The 19,841-nt window shown below is 44.0% G+C and overlaps 1 protein-coding gene across 2 annotated transcripts in view; it reads right to left on the bottom strand.

Moving 5' to 3' along the window:
• Positions 1 to 19,841, bottom strand: part of SVEP1 (sushi, von Willebrand factor type A, EGF and pentraxin domain containing 1) — a 430,677-nt gene that overhangs the window by 230,094 nt on the left and 180,742 nt on the right. For both annotated transcript variants that reach the window (XM_033926500.1, XM_033926511.1), the window contains exons 18-21: positions 18,950 to 19,111; positions 18,182 to 18,343; positions 7,256 to 7,347; positions 2,725 to 2,821 (exon numbers count right to left, since the gene is read on the bottom strand). In XM_033926500.1, coding sequence (XP_033782391.1) covers positions 2,725 to 2,821; positions 7,256 to 7,347; positions 18,182 to 18,343; positions 18,950 to 19,111 — 513 coding nt within the window. The remainder of the gene's footprint in view (positions 1 to 2,724; positions 2,822 to 7,255; positions 7,348 to 18,181; positions 18,344 to 18,949; positions 19,112 to 19,841) is intronic.

The raw sequence follows: 19,841 nt of genomic DNA, 5'->3' as shown, positions 1-19,841 counted from the left end.
ATTTGAGCTCTGAGTGGTGGCGCTGAGGTTCCTGAAAAAGACAAAGAAAATTTCTTGTATTGTAACATGAGAGCAGGTGAGCTTCATTCTAGAGAATGACACGGTGGCGGTTTACCCGCGGCTACTGCGTTTAGCCGCGGGTAACCCGCCAAAAACGGGGAATGAAAATTAGCAGCCTCTGCGGGGACGGGGACAAGGCCATCACCGCCCCGTGGAGCGGTGAATGGTCTTGTCACCGCAGTGAGGCATAAAGGATCGTGCGGTTCCCGCAGCCCCCACCCGCCCACCCGCACGCCGGCTCGATCGTTTAACCAGCTTCCTCTCTCCACCTCACCTTAGTTTGCCGGCTTTCTTTTTCGGCTACCGGAACGCTTTCAAAAGAGCCGTGCATGCGCGGCTGCTCAGTATTCAATCTTCTGCTCTGACCCAACCGGAAACATGAAGTTGCAGCAGAGCAGAAGATTGAACTTTGAGCAGCCGCGCATGCGCGGCTCTTTGAAAGCGTGCCGGTCGCCGAAAAAGAAAACCGGCAAACTAAGGAGAGCTGGAGAGCTGTAGCGTACCAAGGGGGGGGGGGCGGGAGGGGCGAAAAAGGTAATGGCGCCAGGCCTTGGAGCACTGAGGAAGACCGCTTCTCCCCCTCCCAGCCGAACCACCGCTGATCCTCCTATCTCCCCCCCCCAGGTGAACCTTTCCGACCCTCCCAGAAAGCAGCAAACCTCCCTCCAGTAGCGTCGGCTTTTTCCTCCCTCTGCCGCATCACTGATGTGTGGGCTAGGGGGAGAGAGAAAGAAAGGAAAAAATAAAGAGGGGGGGCCAGGGGGAGAGAGAAAGAAAGGCAGAAATAAAGAGGGGGGCCAGAGGGAGAGAGAAAGAAAGGCAGAAAGAAAGAGGAGGGCCAGGGGGAGAGAGAAATAAAGAGGGAGGCCAGGGGGAGAGAGAAAGAAAGGCAGAAATAAAGAGGGGGGCCAGAGGGAGAGAGAAAGAAAGGCAGAAATAAAGAGGGGAGCCAAGGGGAGAGAGAAAGAAAGAGGGGGGGGAGAGAAGAAACAAGAAGGACCAGAAAAAGGACCAGAGACTCATGAAATCACCAGACAAAAAGGTAGGATAAATGATTTTATTTTCAACTTAGTGATCAAAATGTGTCCGTTTTGAGAATTTATATCTGCTGTCTATATTTTGCACTATGGCCCCTTTTTACTAAAACGCAATAGCGGTTTTTAGCGCAGGGAGCCTATGAGCGTCGAGAGCAGCATGGGGCATTCAGCGCAGCTCCCTGCGCTAAAAACCGCTATCGCAGTTTAGTAAAAAGGGAGGGGGAATATTTGTCTATTTTTGTATAGTTGTTACTGAGGTGACATTGCATAAAGTCATCTGCCTTGACCTCTTTGAAAACCCGCGGAATATAAATGATAATTAACATTTTCTCTGCGTACAGCGTGCTTTGTGTTTTTAAAATTTTATTGTTGGTAGATCATTTTGACTTGGCCACAAAGGTAAGGGGGAGGGAGGGAGGGGAGCTGCTGAAAGACATCTAGTAATCCTTGCAGGCTTGACTGTGCAGGGAATTATTTTTGTAAAATCATGTTTTGTTATGTGACTTGGCATTATCTAGACTTTAATTTCTATGAATGAATAGAATGAAAATGATATAAAATTACTTGCTTGCGGGGACCGCGTGTTCCGGCTCACACAAGGAAGGAGGGGGTGAAAGGGAAAAAGTTTCTCTTCCTTGGAAATAGATTCTGAAGTGACCTCATCAAAGAAGACCAGCACCAAATGTACAAGAAATCCCTTAAACAATGTCAAAAGAGCCCAAAATAGAAAACTGCTACTGCCTTGAGACTCCATTATTGAAGGAATCAACTTGAAATCACAGAAGAGACAGGAAAAGGTTAAATGCCTCATGGAATCCTCAGGTACAAAACACAAACCAAATTGTGAATGAAATCAGAGCAGACAGTAAGAATTATAAAATTGATGTCATTATCCATCTGGAAAAAAAGGCGTACTAGAAATAATGCCTCAGCAATACAATTTTCAGAAGTTCTATTTGCTCATAGTAAGGGAGAAGAGAGACTGCTAGTGATGGTGGGGGGACTGATAGAAGATATGAAAGAAGGGTGGTAGAAAGGAACAGATGGTAAAGGAGGGAGGGAAGAGTGGTGGTGGAAAGGAATAGAACAGACATTGAAAGAGGGTAGAGAGGAACAGACCCTGAAAGGAAATGTGGAAGGCAGAGTGGGGAGAAGACGCTGGAAGGGAAGAAGACAGATGCCAGACTATGGGGGAGCGGAGGGAAGAAGATGGGTGCTAGACGGGGACGGTGACGGGGCGGTGAATGGGATGGCAGTGGCAGTGACAGGGATGGCGGTGACGGTGACGGGGCGGTGAAGGGAACGGCGGTGATGGGGCGGTGCAGAGGATGGTGGGCCGGAGACAGTGCAGTGACGGGGACAGATTTTTTCCCCGTGTCATTCTCTACTTCATTCCTCTCACTCAAGAATATAAAGAAGCACACATTGAGATAAGAGAATCTCACACAACTCTCTTCTACTTAAATCACATACCATCAAAACAATGCAGTGCTTAAAACAATCACAGTCTCCTGAATCACTTTCATTAGTGAGTATCCCCAGGAATATAAATGGCTTTTCCTGCCTATATGATATGTGACACACACTTTATGATTTGTTTGTTCTGAGAATATTATAGTATATATACCTTTATAGCCTGGGGTGCAAATGCATATGTATCCACTTCCAATTTGTTTGCAAGTCCCACTATTATGACATGGATTTAGAAAACATTCATGGAAAACCTGCCAGAAAAATGAAAGCTACATTTAATGGCATTTATGTATCACTAAGAACAAACTGTATTCACCCCAGCAGAAAGGATCTTTCTCCCATTACAAAGCAGAGGATCCATACCGACAGTGCCCATTGCACAAGAAAACTCATCCTTTAAGAAAATGTCATGGATTTATTGAGAAATTCTTGAAAGAAGGCAAATAAATAATTGCTCAAAAAGTTCTAAATTGGCAACAAATGCTGTTCTTCATTTAACCACCTTGTTAAAGACTATAAAATAATCATCAAGTGCACAACATGTAACTAATATATCAATACACTATATACTAGGGAAATTCAAATTACCAAATAGTGATAAACTAACAGCTCTATCACTGATCACCTTAAATAGATAATAATAAATATGATATATATAGTAAAATTACATTATCAAACTGGCTTCAAAAAATGCTATTAAGTGAACGCTCAAACCCACAACCTGAACTCTAGTGATTTTTCACGGAGCCAGTTGCAAATGAGACCATCATAGCATGTTCACTGTCTCTGCCACCTGCTTCTCATTACACCTACAAACTTTACATAGATAAGAAGATTGTTACTTATCTGTATTGCATGGTGGCAAAAATTCAACTCTGCAACTGCTCCGGGTACATTCTTAAATTCTAAACTGCTGTCATACTCTCTCAGACCCCCCAGCCTAAGTTTCACAGTTGGCTTCTTCAGGAGGGGACACTGGTAACAGGACTCCTCCACCCAGCTAACAGACAGCTCCAGCAACTCCACTGTTAGCTGGATGGAGGAGTCCTGTTACCCATGTCCCCTCCTGAAGAAGCCAACTGTGAAACCTAGGCTGGAGGGTCTGAGAGAGTATGACAGCAGTTTAGAATTTAAGAATGTACCCAGAGCAGTTGCAGAGTTGAATTTTTGCCACCATGCAATACAGATAAGTAACAATCTTCTTATCTATGTAGAGTTTGTAGGTGTAATGAGAAGCAGGTGGCAGAGAAAGTGAACATGCTATGATGGTCTCATTTGCAACTGGCTCCGTGAAAAATCACTAGAGTTCAGGCTGTGGGAAAGTAGGCGTTATGGAATAGTTTGGCTTTGGACCTACAGTTACTTTGATGATCTGTTAATCATAATAATTGTGAGAAGTTCAATATTTATAGAGGTACTAGGCAGAGCTCCTTATTCTGTTTAGTATAATGGTATTTTTAAAATTCATAACAAGGTATTGCTCTGTTCTATCTCGTATTATAAGTAGAAAGGAACTCTCCAAATTATTACTCAGTCTTATCAAGAACTTCAGCAGGATTTTAGACCACCGTATTTTCACACATATAACGCGCGCGTTATACATGATTTTACAAAGAGTATAACCATGCGTGTTATATGTGTGACCGTGTTGTACAAATTTTTTTTTACATAGTTCCCCCCCCCCGACATCCGATTCATCACTCCGAAGGACCGCTCGCATCCCCACCCCGAAGGACCGCTCGCACCCCCACCCTGAAGGACCGCTCGCACTCCCCCAGCCTCCCCCCCCGCATGGAGAAGCTGCCTACCGTTGTTTCCCGATGCCAGTGAGCCCTGCTGCTTCCTCTGCAGGCGGTCCCGCCCCTTCTCTGAGCCCTGCGCTGCGCTGCTTCCTCTGCCGGCGGTCCCGCCCTTTCTCTGACATCAGAAAAGGGGCGGGACCGCCGGCAGAGGAAGCAGCAGGGCTCACTGGCATCGGAAAACAACGGTAGGCAGCTTCTCCATGCGGGGGGGGGGGAGGCTGGGGTGTGCGAGCGGTCCTTTGGGGCGAGGGTCCGAGCGATCCTTCGGGGTGATGAATCGGACGTCGGGGGGGGGAACTATGTAAAAAAAAATTTGTACAACGCGCATGCTTACAGAGCTGGGAGCAGGACAGGGCGGTGAAAGGAGAGTCGGGACCAGAGGAGACTCGGGGCAGAGGGCAGGGCGGCGAGAGGAGAGTCGGGGCGGCAAGCAGCATGCGCGGTATACGCGTGTGCGCGCTATATAAAAATTTGTTTACATATATTTAGGTTTCCCGCGCGCTATACCCGTGTGCGCGGTATATGCGTGAAAATACGGTACTTTCCTTCCAGTTATATTGAATGGGTACAAATAAGGCCCATTAATATTAGATACTAATCTGCGCTTAACATAGAAAAAAAAATCCTAATGGGGGACACGCTAAAGTGTCTGCATTAGTTTTGCCATCTAGGTACACTAAGTGCATGGTATTTATTTTTTTTTAAATACTGTTTTGGGATGTGACTCATCAGGGTGGAGAATGAGCATGGAAGTGCTATTCAGTTAGCGTGCTGATTAATGCTGATAATACAGGAGCCCTTAATACCTCTTAAACAGGAGGCAGTAAATGCTCCTCTGTTAATTTTTTTAGTGGCCTCATGTTAACATTAGCATATGGCCAAAAAAAGCATAACAGAAAATTTCCTATTTTATGGCTTTTTTGGGAAAGGACTTAGCTCTAGGAAAGACCCATGTAAGGTCTGTTAATCCCATTCACTAGCAAAGCATTGAAGATTTTTTCAAGAAAATGGTGGCTTCTAGCAAGCGAATATCTTCACTTTATTGAATGATATTGACCTTACAAACTAGATATTCGGGGGGGGATAGTGAAAGTATGGGAAACAAATTTAGGTGACAGCCTAGATATGATAAAGAGGCCCTTGGATCCATATAACACATATTTCCCTTTCAGTTTCTATTACTCATACTTGTTTTTATGGCACATAAAGTGACTTGGACTGTGGTTAAAATGGCTAAATTGTCTACAGAGGTTACTGTACTTTGTTGGCTATGTAAATCTGAGACAGGTAGGTTAACATATATGTTTTATTGCTCTGATATAACTTCATATTGGAAGGAAGGTTGGACATGTATCTGTGATAACGCTAACATTCAAAAACTTATTTGGAAATATATTGGAGCTCAAACTAAAGCACATAAAGATAAAACATATATTTTTACTTTTCTCCTTAACCGCTTTGGTAATTAAAGCATTATATCAGGACTAAATAAACTTGAAATAAGCTTGTATACTAGCTATTAAAGAGATCCTTATTGATTGAAAGATAACTCTGTATTAATTTATAATAGTAGGTGGAACATAACATAAGTATGACAGGGTTGCTGTCAAACATGATAATCGTCTCTTCCCATACAGTAAGAAATGAATGTCAATGATTCAGTATAGTAATAGACTGTCGCTGTAATTTTTCTTTCATACATTCTGAATTTTTAGTTGTAGCTGGTTACTGTAAATGTGTAAATAAAAATAATAATGATAAATTTGAAAAAAAAAAAAAAAAATCAAACACTTTCTACTGTTTATCGTAACAGTGCCAACTAATTCAGGGGAAAAATCTTTACATGTTGCCCCCCAAATTGGCACAGGAAAAAATTAACGCTATTCTATAAATTGTGCCTAAACTTAGGTGGTTTATAGTAAAACCTGGTGTAAATCTCTGCATCTAACTTAGACATGGATCGGGCCTATTCTATAACCATGCACACAAGTTTTTGGAACACCTATGACACTCCTAGCTCCTTCCATGGTCATGCCCCCTTGTTACTTCTGCACACTAGAATTTACATGCAACTCTTTATGGAATACACCTAAAAAGATGTACGTGTAAATTCTAATTAGTACCAATAAGGAGAAATTAGGTTCTTACCTGCTAATTTACTTTCTGATGGAAGAGAAATAAATAAAAGCATTAAACAGATCCAATTCCTAGTATTACGATTATAATGAAAACCAGCATAAAATCACCATTCTAATAACATAATAAAATATTATAACATTAAGGACATTGTTTGGACATCTAAATCTCACCTAAAACCTGATTCTTTAAAGGATGCCTAAAAAGTTAGATTCCTAAACAGTGTTGAACGCGATTCTACAAAGGACGCCTAACTTTAGACGCATTTTGCAGAATCATGGCTTTAGTGTGTCTGGGTTGTCTGGGAAGTGGATTGCTCAGTGGTTCAGACCAGCACCCTCTGTAGGGCTTTGGCTGTATTGCCGGAGCATGCCTAGTTTCTTTTTACTGCCACCTGATGGAGGGCTGCTGTAAGGATAGTGCGGATCTGGGCCGGTGACACCTGTTATAGAATTATTCCTTCAGTGATTTCAACTATCTATTCAAATTCTGCTTCACTAAGGATGCTACAGCATCATGTAGGCCATATATTTCAAAATTCCTGTTTCACTGGCTTTGCAGACATAACTTTAATCAAATGAATAAGAACTGGCAGGTCTTACTTGCTCTATCTACATGAAAAGCCAACTACTGCAATCAGATTAAGGTAATTTACTGGCACTAAATATTGACATAATGTAGTGTTACCACATCTGAATTCACTTCTAGATCATCAGAGACAACAATAAAAAGACATCTCGCTCTTGCCTGGCTGCTGACTTCATAGTGCTGTTTGATATTTTCAGGGGCAACAGGAATCCTTACACCTTCCTCTGCTGCTGAGAAACTAGAGCCAAAACCTTGAAACAAGGGGAAAAAAAACTAGGTTAAATTATTATGTTCTTATAGCAACTGGCATATCCCCTCAGGAAACAAGAAGGCTTTGTGGAAGGAAGTGTTATCACTGAATGTACAGTATGAGAGAAAAATAGGATCTGCCATTCAGTTAGAGCAGGGGTAGGCAATTCCAGTCCTCGAGAGCCGGAGCCAGGTCAGATTTTCAGGATATCCACAATAAATATGCACGAGATAGATTTGCATCTCGAGGAGGCAGTGCATGCAAATCCATCTCATGCATAGTCTGCATTGTCTTTTTAGGTGTAGGAGTTCGGCGTCAAACCATTTATCTGATGGTCTGCATATTTTATTTTTTGTTTTTAGTGGTGCTAGTTTGTTTAAAGCGGATTCACTTGTGGAGCGCCAGGTGTTTATGAATCCTTTGGGATTGTTTAGGTCTATTTCTGGGTCTACTGTGTCCCAGAATGTGGTAGGATTGATTTTCTTTCTGGACTTAAAGCTTGTTGTGTGTGGCGTGGGTTTGTTGTTATTCTGCACCCAGTTAATTGTGAAGGTGTACTTGTAATGGTCAGACCATAAGGTGGGATGCCATGAGCCGTTGGTGATGTGGATGTTTTGTGTGTTAAGGTTGGGGAAAGTGTAAGCGGCTATATCAAGTTGATGGCCCTTTTCATGCGTGGGTTCGGGATTGAGTATCTGGTAAGATAGGGTGTTGAGGTATGAAAGAATGTCCACTACTTGTTTGGAGGTGTGGTCTTCTAAGTGGAGATTGATGTCTCCTAGGATCAGGTTATGTGTGGAGGAGAGGGAATGCTGGAGGATAAATTCTTCGAGTTCTTGTTTAGAGGTGTTCCATTTTCCTGGTGTGACATAGCAGAGAAGGCAGTTCAGAGTTCCTGTGAGAGTGTTGTCAGAAAGTTGGCAGGCTAGAAGGTCTAGGTGGGGGGTGGAGTGCATGGCTAGGACTTTAATGTTGAAGTTGTGTTTTGCAATGATTGCTAGACTTCCTCCTCTTCTCTTTTCTCTACATACTAGCTTTAGTTTGTATCCGTTTGGGCAGAATTCAGTAATGCTAGGGTCTGAGTCAGAAGTGAGCCAGGCTTCGGCTAGGAAGAGGCAACCTAGATTATCTTTGATCAGCCAGTCTTTGATTAGTTCTGTCTTTGGGTTGATAGATCGTATATTCATATATGCGCATGCTATTAATGTGAATTTTATGAGAGGGTGAGTAGTTAGTGTGTTGATTAGTGTTCTGGAAGGTGTTTGAAGTTTTTGTGGTTTTGTCTTAGGTTTTGTTGGGGGTCTTTTTCCCCAGATTGTGAGAATGTTTTCGTGGTTGGATGATGGACAAGGTGTCAGGGTTCTGGGGGTTTGGACTTTCCTGTTGGGTTGAACCAGTCTGTGTGTTGTTGTGAGGATGGGTATAGAATGTGTGTGGTATCCTGCAGTTTTCCATTTCTCTATGAGTAGGGAGAGCAGTAGTAGGACTAGGATGAGTTTAAATGTGCGTGTTGCCATTTTTGTGTGTAAAAAGGGGTGTTGGTTCTGGAGTTCTTTGCTCTATTGGTGTTATCTGTCTCTTTGGATTGCCTATGCCTGAGTGGTGAGAGTTGTTCTTAGTGCTCTTAGATGTTTAAACAGGATAGTGTGAGATGAATACAACAATTACAATATTACAAGGTACAACCAACAAAATTAAGTATAGCAATATTACAAGGTAATATTACAAGGTAATATACAATATTACAAGTTAAAACCAACCGATTAAGTATAGCAAGGTATACCAACTGTTAAATATAACTAGGTACAGCAGGTTAGTTGAGAATGAAGCTAACTGATAACCTGATCCTGGCGGGGGACAGGTTTTACAAATTAAGTATAACAAGGTTTACCCACGAATTAAGTTTAACAAGGTATGGTAAGGTATAGCAACAAGTTAGTTGTGCTTAAATTTAAGTGATTACCTGATTGGAGCCTGTTATTTTGTTAGCTTCAGAATCCAACTGTCGTCACTGCAGGCGCTTCACAAAGGCGCGCACTTGTCGCGCGCCTTCATCGGTGCGCCGAACGGCTGAGCGCCATTGGCGCTGTGCTCTTTTAAATGTTCCCTTTCGGTCAGGGAGAGGGGCGGAGCAGGGCTCCCACGCTGCCTCTCTTCAGGAACAATCTGGATACGCTGTCTCCTGCTGGTGGCCTGAAAGGGGGCCCGGCTGGCTGCTGTGCTCTTTTAAATGTTCCCTTTCGGTCAGGGAGAGGGGCGGAGCAGGGCTCCCACGCTGCCTCTCTTCGGGAACAATCTGGATACGCTGTCTCCCGCTGGTGGCCTGAAAGGGGGCCCGGCTGGCTGCTGTGCTCTTTTAAATGTTCCCTTTCGGTCAGGGAGAGGGGCGGAGCAGGGCTCCCTCGCTGCCTCTCTTCGGGAGCAATCTGGGTATGCTGTCTCCCGCTGGTGGCCTGAAATGGGGCCCGGCTGGCTGCTGTGCTCTTTTAAATGTTCCCTTTCGGTCAGGGAGAGGGGCGGAGCAGGGCTCCCACGCTGCCTCTCTTCGGGAACAATCTGGATACGCTGTCTCCCGCTGGTGGCCTGAAAGGGGGCCCGGCTGGCTGCTGTGCTCTTTTAAATGTTCCCTTTCGGTCAGGGAGAGGGGCGGAGCAGGGCTCCCACGCTGCCTCTCTTCGGGAACAATCTGGATACGCTGTCTCCCGCTGGTGGCCTGAAAGGGGGCCCGGCTGGCTGCTGTGCTCTTTTAAATGTTCCCTTTCCCTTTCAGTCAGGGAGAGGGGCGGAGCAGGGCTCCCACGCTGCCTCTCTTCGGGAACAATCTGGATACGCTGTCTCCCGCTGGTGGCCTGAAAGGGGGCCCGGCTGGCTGCTGTGCTCTTTTAAATGTTCCCTTTCGGTCAGGGAGAGGGGCGGAGCAGGGCTCCCACCCTGCCTCTCTTCGGGAGCAATCTGGGTATGCTGTCTCCCGTTGGTGGCCTGAAAGGGGGCCCGGCTGGCTGCTGTGCTCCTTTAAATGTTCCCTTTCGGTCAGGGAGAGGGGCGGAGCAGGGCTCCCACGCTGCCTCTCTTTGGGAACAATCTGGATACGCTGTCTCCCACTGGTGGTGATTTATCCTTTACCTGGCAAAGGATAAATCATTTTCAAAGTTGCTTTTCCAGAACATTTGTTTTTCTCCATTGAAAAAGTAAATGCACAAAAAGAACGTATAAATTTGTTCAGATAGTTTTCTGCTGAAAATTGCCTAGAAAAAGTGTATGGGCCTCTTATCAAGCCCAATAGTGTGGGCAGGTGTGGTAAATGCACCGAAGTCCATAGGGATTTAAAGGCACTTGCTCCCACGGCTTGATAAGAGGCCCTATGTTTGTTGTATCTTCCCTTTTGGTGCAAAAACCATAGCTAACATTAACTAGAGACATTATATGGGAATTTTTTTAATTGCCCTATTAATGGTATTTGAATGTACTCTCCATCTGTAACAGGGCTTGCAAGTGAGGTGACATCATCTCACTGGTGTCAGAATGAAAAAGCTCTGAGAGCTTTGAGAAATTAGAAAAAAAAATTGAGTATATATGCACTTTCCAATGCATCATGTCCTTGCAGAGAGATACCTCAATTTGTCCATAGCTTAATATCAACTGTCAGAGAGGTGCAGGGGATTGCGTGTCTGATTTATCTTGCCACTTACAGGAAATAACTGTTATAGATAAAGCAGGATGAATTAGCTACACAAGTAGTTTTCTCTAGTTTAGGCTTGCTTTTGAATGTGTTAATCCTTGAAGAACAAAAGCTAACCTTTTGAAAAAAAAAAAAAAAAGTTAATGGAAGCAGAGCAGGCAAATTAGAAGCTACCTGAAATCTCAGCTCATCTGAGAGAGTTGATGCTATCTAAGGAAAAAAATATATTATTTGTCCTGATCCACTGACTGATCTCGAAACATGATCCATGCAATAATGTGATATAAAGGTGGGAGGCAAGGACCACATGGGAACTCTCCAAATGTCTTTTATCTAGACTTGTCTTACATGGACTATAGATACAGACACAGCTCTGAACTGATGCACTTTTCTCTTGTCTTATATATTGTAGCTCCTTATTTTTTTTTTATTGTTATTTTACCTATTGTGTACACCACTGTGATCTGTTCATCAGTCCAGGCAGTATATCATGAAGAGTGTTCCAGATTTCTACCACTCTCTGGGTGAAGAAGAACTTCCTTACATTTGTACGGAATCTAATCCCTTTTAACTTTAGCGAGTGCCCTCTCATTCTCTTCACCTTGGAGAGAGTGAACAATCTCTCTTTTTCTACTAAGTCAATTCCATTCAATATCTTAAGAACATAAGAAGTGCCTCTGCTGGGTCAGACCAGAGGTCCATCATGCCCAGCAGTTCGCTCGCACAGCGGCCCAACGTGGCAGAGGGAACGACAGCTGTGGAGGCCAATTGCAGCCTGCAAGGATCGCTAAAGCACCGGTAATTCTCTCTGCAGGCTGCTCCACTGCTGTAATTAAATAAAGTTAAGACTGGGAGGCCAGGGGGGAACATTCAAGCCTTTGGGGGGGGCAGGCCTTCAGGAAGGGATAGGCCATCGGGGCAGGGGGTGCAGGACTTCAGGGGAGGGGGGCCCTAGTGTAGAAGTACACAGAGGGAGGGAGGGAAGAGGGGGGGGGTTCAAGGAGACGTGCATGTGCCAGACAAGGGGGGGGAGAAAAATGGGTCTAAAAACAGTGGAGAGGGAGAGAGATGGTGGATAATGGAATTTATTAATAATAATAATAATAATAATAACAGTTTATATACTGCAGGATCGTGAAGTTCTATGCGGTTTACAATGATTAGAAATGTTACAGATTTAAGGATTTAGGGAGGGATTTAGGGAGGGAATGAACAGAAAGGGAGAGAAGTTGGACACAAGGGATGGTGTAGATGGGAGGAGGCTAGAGATACTGGATAGGAGGGTAGTTGGGAAGAGAATGAGAGAGATGGTGAACCCTGGGGCGGTGGGGAAAGAGGGAGAGATGCTAGATGAAAGTGTAGTTAAGTAAAGGAGAGATGGTGGATCTGGGGATGGTGGGGTCCATCGCTGCAGATGTAGGGATGGCAACAAAAAAATGGAAGATGCCAGACCTCCAGGGGAGGGAAGGGAAATGGAAGGGGAGAATAGAGATGGAAGATGGATGGTTAGCACCAAGAAAGAAGAAAATGACAAATGGCCAGGAGGCCCTGGCAAGCAAGTTAGCAGAAGACAACCAGAGCGTGGGACCAACATGATTTGAATAATGACCAGACAACAAAAGGTAGAAAAAATAATTTTATTTTTTGTTTTGTGATTACAATATGTCAGATTTGAAATGTGTATCCTGCCAGAGCTGGTGTTAGACCGCAAACCTGACCTAGGATTTAACAGAGGGAGAAAAAGTCTTTTTTGTTTGTTTATTTTGTTTACACCACAGTGCCAGTGTGGGTAGGAGAGGGCAAAGTGGGCGAAGAGGCTATAAAAGAGGTGAAGAGGTTATAAAATAAACCCACCAGGATGTTTGAAAAACAAACAAACACCCAATTGGGCAGGAAAATTTAATCAAAAATTTTTTGGGCAGGAAAATCGAATCAAATTTTTTTTTCCTGAATCAGACAGCACTACAAGGGAGATGTCTTAAGCAATCTATGTAAACCCTGTACATTGTATATTAAAATCAATAAAATATTCAAACTAAAAAAAAAATGTGCCAACAAGGATCTAACTTTCGGCATCAAAAGATGCCTTCATCAGGGGACACTCAATCATGGTTGGAAAAAAAGGAGTCAGGTCAGAATTGCACAGAATTAACAGTGCAACTAGCAAAACGGTCAAACCTTGGCCACCCGAATATCCCCCCACGCACACACCAAACCCCCCCCACCTTTAAACTGAAGATCTGCAGGATGGATGCCCACTCTCTCCTACCACCGGGGTCCAACCAAGAACCCCTGAGCCCCCTCCCCTGCAAATTTCCCCATGAACCTCTAAATAGAGAATGACACGGGGACCGTTTACCGCGGTAAACTGTGGTCACCGCAGTAAATCTGCAGGAATGGAGACATTTGCAACTGGTTTACTGCAGGAATGGGGACAAGACCTTTTACCACTCTATGGGAGCAGTGAAATGTCTTGCTCCTGTGGTAAAAAAAATTGCACCTGTGTCAGATTCGGCATCTCCTCTCCAGCTCCTCTTGCGCCTAATTTACCTTCAGGAGCCAGCCATGCCACGATGAAGACAGAAGGAACCCAAATCCAAAGTCTGAGACCAGTTCAAAGAAGCGTGGGATGAACACAGAGGATTTAGAATTAGAAAATAATATTAAATATTGAACTAAGGCCAGTACTGGGCAGACTTGCATGGTCTGTGTCTGTATATGGCCGTTTGGTGGAGGATAGGCTGGGGAGGGCTTCAATGGCTGGGAGGGTGTAGATGGGCTAGAGTAAGTCTTAACAGAGATTTCGGCAGTTGGAACCCAAGCACAGTACAGAGTAAAGCTTTGGATTCTTGCCCAGAAATAGCTAAGAAGAAAAAATTAAAAAATTTAAATTGAATCAGGTTGGGCAAAGTCATGCACCTGGGAAGCCAGAATCCATGCAAGATCTACACCCTAAATGGCGAGATCCTGACAAGAACTGTAGCAGAAAGAGACTTGGGAGTGATTGTCAGGGAAGACATGAAGTCGGCAAACCAAGTGGAGCAAGCTTCATCCAAAGCAAGGCAAATCATAGGTTGCATACGCAGGAGTTTCATCAGCCGTAAACCTGAAGTCATTATGCCACTATATAGATCCATGGTGAGACCGCACCTGGAGTACTGTGTGCAATTCTGGAGGCCGCATTACCGCAAGGATGTGCTGAGACTGGAGTCGGTCCAGAGAATGGCCACCAGGATGGTCTCGGGACTCAGGGAGCTCCCGTACGAGGAGCGGTTGGGGAATTTGCAGCTCTACTCACTCGAGGAGCGTCGAGAGAGGGGAGACATGATCGAGACATTCAAATATCTCACGGGCCGCATCAAGGTGGAAGAAGACATCTTCTTCTTCAAGGGTCCCGCGGCAACAAGGGGGCATTCGTGGAAAATCAGGGGCGGGAAACTGCACAGTGACACTAGGAAGTTCTTCTTCACTGAAAGGGTGGTTGATCGCTGGAATAGTCTTCCACTTCGGGTTATTGAGGCCACCAGTGTGGCGGATTTTAAGGCCAGATGGGATAGACATGTGGGATCTATCCGCAAAGATAGATAGTGAGGATCACTGGGGTGGGCAGACTTGATGGGCCTTGGCCCTTATCTGCCCTCTATTTCTATGTTTCTATGTTTCTATGTTATTCGGGTCTTTATCTGCCGTCATCTACTATGTTACTAATGTGAATTGAAGAATAAAATTACCAGACAACAAAAGGTAGAAAAAAATAAATTTATTTTATATTTTGTGATTAGAATATTTCAGATTTGAAATATGTATCCTGCTAGAGCTGGTATTAGACATAACTGGGGACCGCAAAGCCCAGGCTGTGCTTCTTTAGCGTGTATCTGGCTTAGGGCTCTCTCTCTCTGACCAGGGGGCAGTTGCCCTAGTTGCATTCCCCTAACACTATTCCTGCCATGTTTGACTGAAGTATTCTGTTAGCTTGATTTTTCTATGTAGCATTCTGTAGTAATTTGGTTTGTTCAGTTTTCACAATAGTGGAGGGGATATTTGTGAAAGGGAGGGGAGGCAGGGGTTTTGTTGATCCTTGTTCTCTATTATTTGTGTTTATAAAATGACAATTGTACAGAATAGTTTCTTTTTCTACTTTAATAAAATAAGTTCAGTATAAAATCATAACTATTTGAGGCTTGTGCGGATGGGATCTGACAGTTTGCAAGGCGGGGACGGGGACTGAGCTCACGGAGATGGGGCAGGGAAGGGGACCGAGCTCGTGGAGACGGGGCAGTAACAGGGACCAAGCTCACAGGGACGAGGCGAGAAAGGTGATAAAATTTTCCCCGTGCCATTGTCTACCTCTAAATTGAAGATCAGCAGGAGGGATGCCCACTCCATCCTGCTGGCAGGCCTGTCTCTTCAAAATGGTGGGCCTTCCCCTTCCCCGTGCAACTGGCCCAGGACCTTAAGGCCCCTCCCATAGGAGAGACCTTAGGTATCTGAACCAGAGTCTTAGGCCCCTCCTAATGCATCCCTTATTGGCCTAGGTGCCTAAGGTTCAGATGTGTATGGGGCTCCATGTGGTTGAGGCAGGAGAAGTGGGCTTCCCTCCTGCCAATTTTTCTTTTAAAGTTGGGGGGATGGGGTGCATCTTCAGAGGGGGGTCCTGGCATGCCTTTTTTTAATGGGCACAGATGTGTGTGTGTAACACATGCAAAAAAAAAAAAAATACTACTTTTCTTTCCCCAAACAGCTGAGTGGTAGGAGGCTGCTTCAGGGCTTTCCCTGCCGCCTAGCTGTTCGGGGCTTCCCCTGCCGGCTCTGCAAATGTGTCAGTCGCTTTCTCCAATGACTAATCGGATGGGATTACAGCGGACCTCCACAAAACTCAATTTGCATGCAAAATTGTTTCAGTATCGATTGCCATTTTCAAATCGGACCATTTACCAGCACCACAGCGACCCACAGGATTTTAAGGGTGATTTTAGAGCATTCGGACCTTAGAGCCTTAAAATGGAAAGCAAAGGCTGGTTCTACCTCCTGTAAGGGCCATATTTTTAGATGTTTCAAAACAGTAGTACCTAAAAGTGTGCGTGTTTTTTTTTTCTAGGAGAAATTTGGAAAAATCTGCACTAGGCCACTATTTGCCAAGTCTTTGCAATTCATCTATATCATTGTATTTCAAAGATCTGTATTTTCTTTATGATCTTTTGAGCACATACTCATGTTTTATTTCAGCATTCTATGAGGGGTATTCAATAATTTATCTACCTGAGTATGAAAGAAAGTAGCAAGCATGTTGAAACAAGTTTCTGCATTTTGTAACATGTCTCAAGTTTACTCATGCACAGTTATGGCTTAGTCTAACATTCCAAGAGACAGGATGTCAGGAGAGTCCTCGTCCACATCAAGTAAGAAACTGTTAGATTCGGAGCAACATTCAGTGCTAAAACTTCTCACAAAAGAAGGGAAAAAGCCAAAGGAGATCCATGAACTCATGACTTCAGTTTATGGTGAGTCTGCCCCATCATCCTACAAAATAAAATTCTGGAGCAAGCAGTTTAAGTGGGATACAGAGTCCATTGAAGATGACCCTCACACTGGACGGCCTGTGGCAGCAACTTCCACAGAAATGTGTAAGAAAGTTAGGGATTTAATTTTGTCAGACAGACGAATTAAGGTTTCCCGAATAGCTGAAGAAATGGGCATCTCGGCTGGTACAGTTTGGAAAATAATTCATGAAAAGTTTGGCATGTCCAAGGTTAGTGCAAAATAGATTCCAAGAATGCTGACGCCACCTCAGGAGGCCATGAGACCCCCAGTGCTATCAGGAGAACTTGGAGATGCTCCGTGAAGACCAAGTGAATTTTTTTCATTGTTTGGTGACTGGAGATGAGACTTGGGTCTATCACAGAGATCCTGAGTCCAAAATGGAATCAATGCAGTGGAAGTACAAGTCATCCCCCACCCCAAAAAAAGTTCAAGACAGAAAAATCGGCAGGCAAAGTCATGACAACTATCTTCTGGGGATGATGAAGAACTTTTGCTTCTGGAGTTCTATAACTATAACTGGGGAAAGTTATACCAACACAAATGATCGCTTTGCAGGAGTCAATCAAGGAGAAAAAACGAGGAAAACTCATAGCAGTCGTGCTGCTTCTTCACAACAATGTGCTGGTGCACATGTCATGACAATCACAGGCTGCCGTCTGAGAATGTGGATTTCAGCAGCTGAACCATTCACCTTACAGTCCTGACCTGTGTCCCTCGGATTATTTCCTGTTCCGAGTTTTGAAGAAATCTCTTCATGGAGAGCGGTTTTCAAGTGGTGAAGACATCAAGAATGCTGTGACATCCTGGTTTGACCGTCAAACAGAAGAATTCTTTTCAAAGGGGTTAAAGTCATTGCAGGAAAAGTGGACGAAGTGTATGGAGCTGTTGAAAAATAATTTTTTTTTTTTTTTTTTTGAAAACTCTTTTCTTTCCTACTGAGGTAGATAAATTATTGAACGCCCCTCGTACATATACACTCAGGAGGAAATTCTATAAATAGCACCTAAATTTGTACGTGTACATCAGTACACACCGTCGATGCCTGCACACAACTTAATTGAATAATAAACTTAATTGGCATCAATATCTCATAATTGACATTAATAGCAAAGTTACTTACCTGTAAGCAGGTTTTCTCTAAGGACAGCAGACATATATTCTCACATGTGGGACAACGTCATCAACAGAAATCGGTATGGACACTGCCAAGTGCACTGTCACTTAAAATATTTTTTTGGGGGGGAGGCTCAAAAATCCTAGTTTTATTCGTGTATACACGGTAACTGAACAGTACTGTTGAATAACCCTTTTAACCAGCACAGTACTATCCAGGCAGGTCCAAGGCAGTCTGGGGATGGGGGCAGGATAAAGCATGGAGTTAAATAGCACTTCTATCTTTGATCAGTTAGCTAAGCAGGTATGGCACTGAATATCAAACATACCTGCACATATTGCTGCTAACCCAGATATTCAATACCAGTGCCTGGATATGGCCAAGCACTAAATTAGCTGGCAGCAGTCAGCTTTTAAAAAAAATACTCACTGCCACTGGCTGAATACTGACCCAACTAAAACAAGAAGTTTTTCATAAGGCAATTCAACTGGGCAATCTTACTTGAACAGTCTGTAATAGACCTGGCCCCAACAATGGTAGTTGTCCCATAAAATGGACAAGACAAGCAATAGGATTTCCCACGGTCTGGCTGGTAGTAGTCTCTGGGACATGGGTAACAAGGCATTAAACCTGAGCGAGAGAATTCACCATTTGGGCAAGGCACTGCAATTGAAAAAAAAAAAAAGACCTCTTAAAACAGCAAAAATCTGAAGAGAATTAAGTCATATGCACCGGTAGCTAAAGATAACAAACAGAATATAAATAGGGTTAAAATACTATGGATAATTGTTATTGAAGGCTCCAAGTGCTGGATCCCTGAACCTGGTCTGACTGGGTTGGAAGCATAAAGAAATAAGAGGAAAATACTGGAGTGAGGAAAAGAAAATGGGGAAAAAAACCCTCTGAGGGCAATATTCAAAAGCATCCTTGCACTCTGTAAAGGGAGTCAATCTCAATTAATTCTATCCCTCTAGGTAGATATGTTTTGACCATATAAGTCACCGCACAGCCTAAAGTTTTCAGTTTAGCTGGAGACGCTAGTGTATTCCAAGGTCTGTGCCAAACGTTTAGTTGCTGCTTTAAGACTGATTGCAGAAATAATAAGAACAAGTTATATGAATAATTTATCTGTATAAACTTTGGTGCATTTCACATTAAATAGATAGGTGCTTAGCTTAGCATATGGCTTTGTGCTGTTTTACAGGTAATGTCATATAACTTTAATAGTTTCCTCTGTGAAGAGTCTCACTCTTTTTAATCTCAACAAACCTCCACATTCGGTTAAGTTCACAGCTCCTCTTCTCACAGTTGTCATGCTTTTTGGGCAGGCAATGCAGTTCTTGGCACCAAAAGCCGGCTGATATGTAGTAAATGCACATGACTCACAGGTTTCCAGGCCGTTAGAGGAGTAAGTTCCCGGCTTGCACTGGGCTAAAAGGCAAACAAAATTAAGTACTATAGCCAGCTTTATTGAATAACCTAGACACAGGAACATTGGTTAGCAGAAAGAGTAACAAAAAAGCATTGGTGTAGGCAGGAAAAAAGATTAAAGCACTAGTCAATGGGAGCTTTTTCACTAGTCCTTATTTCATAGGGATGTCTGCCAAAGAAATAAAACAGAATGAAAGACTTTATACAGCTTTCAGAAGGAAATGATTACCGTTTTTTCACGCATATAATGCGTACCCGTGTAAAATGTGCACACGGATATAGCGCGCGGGAAAACAACATTTATGTAAATAAATTGCCGTATACTGCGCATGCTGCTCATTGAGTTAAAACCTCCTCCTGCTTTGCTGCCCCGACTCTCCTCTCGCCGCCCTGCCCTTGAAGTCCTGTTTCCCCCCCTTGAAGGCCCTCCCCACTCTGAAAGCCTGATGCCCCACCCCGAAGGACCGTTGGCCCCCCCACCCTGAAGGACCGCTCGCACTCACACTCCCAACTTCTGATTTATCCCCCAGCCCCCCGCACCATTTGCGGTGGAGAAGGGGTGGGACCGCGGCAGAGGAAGCAGCGCAGGGCTCACTGGCATCGCGAACCCATGGTAGGCTGCTTCTCCACTGCAAATGGTGCGGGGGGGGGCTGGGGGATGAATCGGACATCGGGGGGGGGGAACCAGCAATGTAAAAAACGCATTGTATAACGCGCTCACGCATATAAC

This window comes from Geotrypetes seraphini, chromosome 1, assembly GCF_902459505.1.
Source record: "Geotrypetes seraphini chromosome 1, aGeoSer1.1, whole genome shotgun sequence".
Taxonomy (NCBI): Eukaryota; Metazoa; Chordata; class Amphibia; order Gymnophiona; family Dermophiidae; genus Geotrypetes; species Geotrypetes seraphini.
This window is presented reverse-complemented; position numbering and strand designations above follow the sequence as displayed.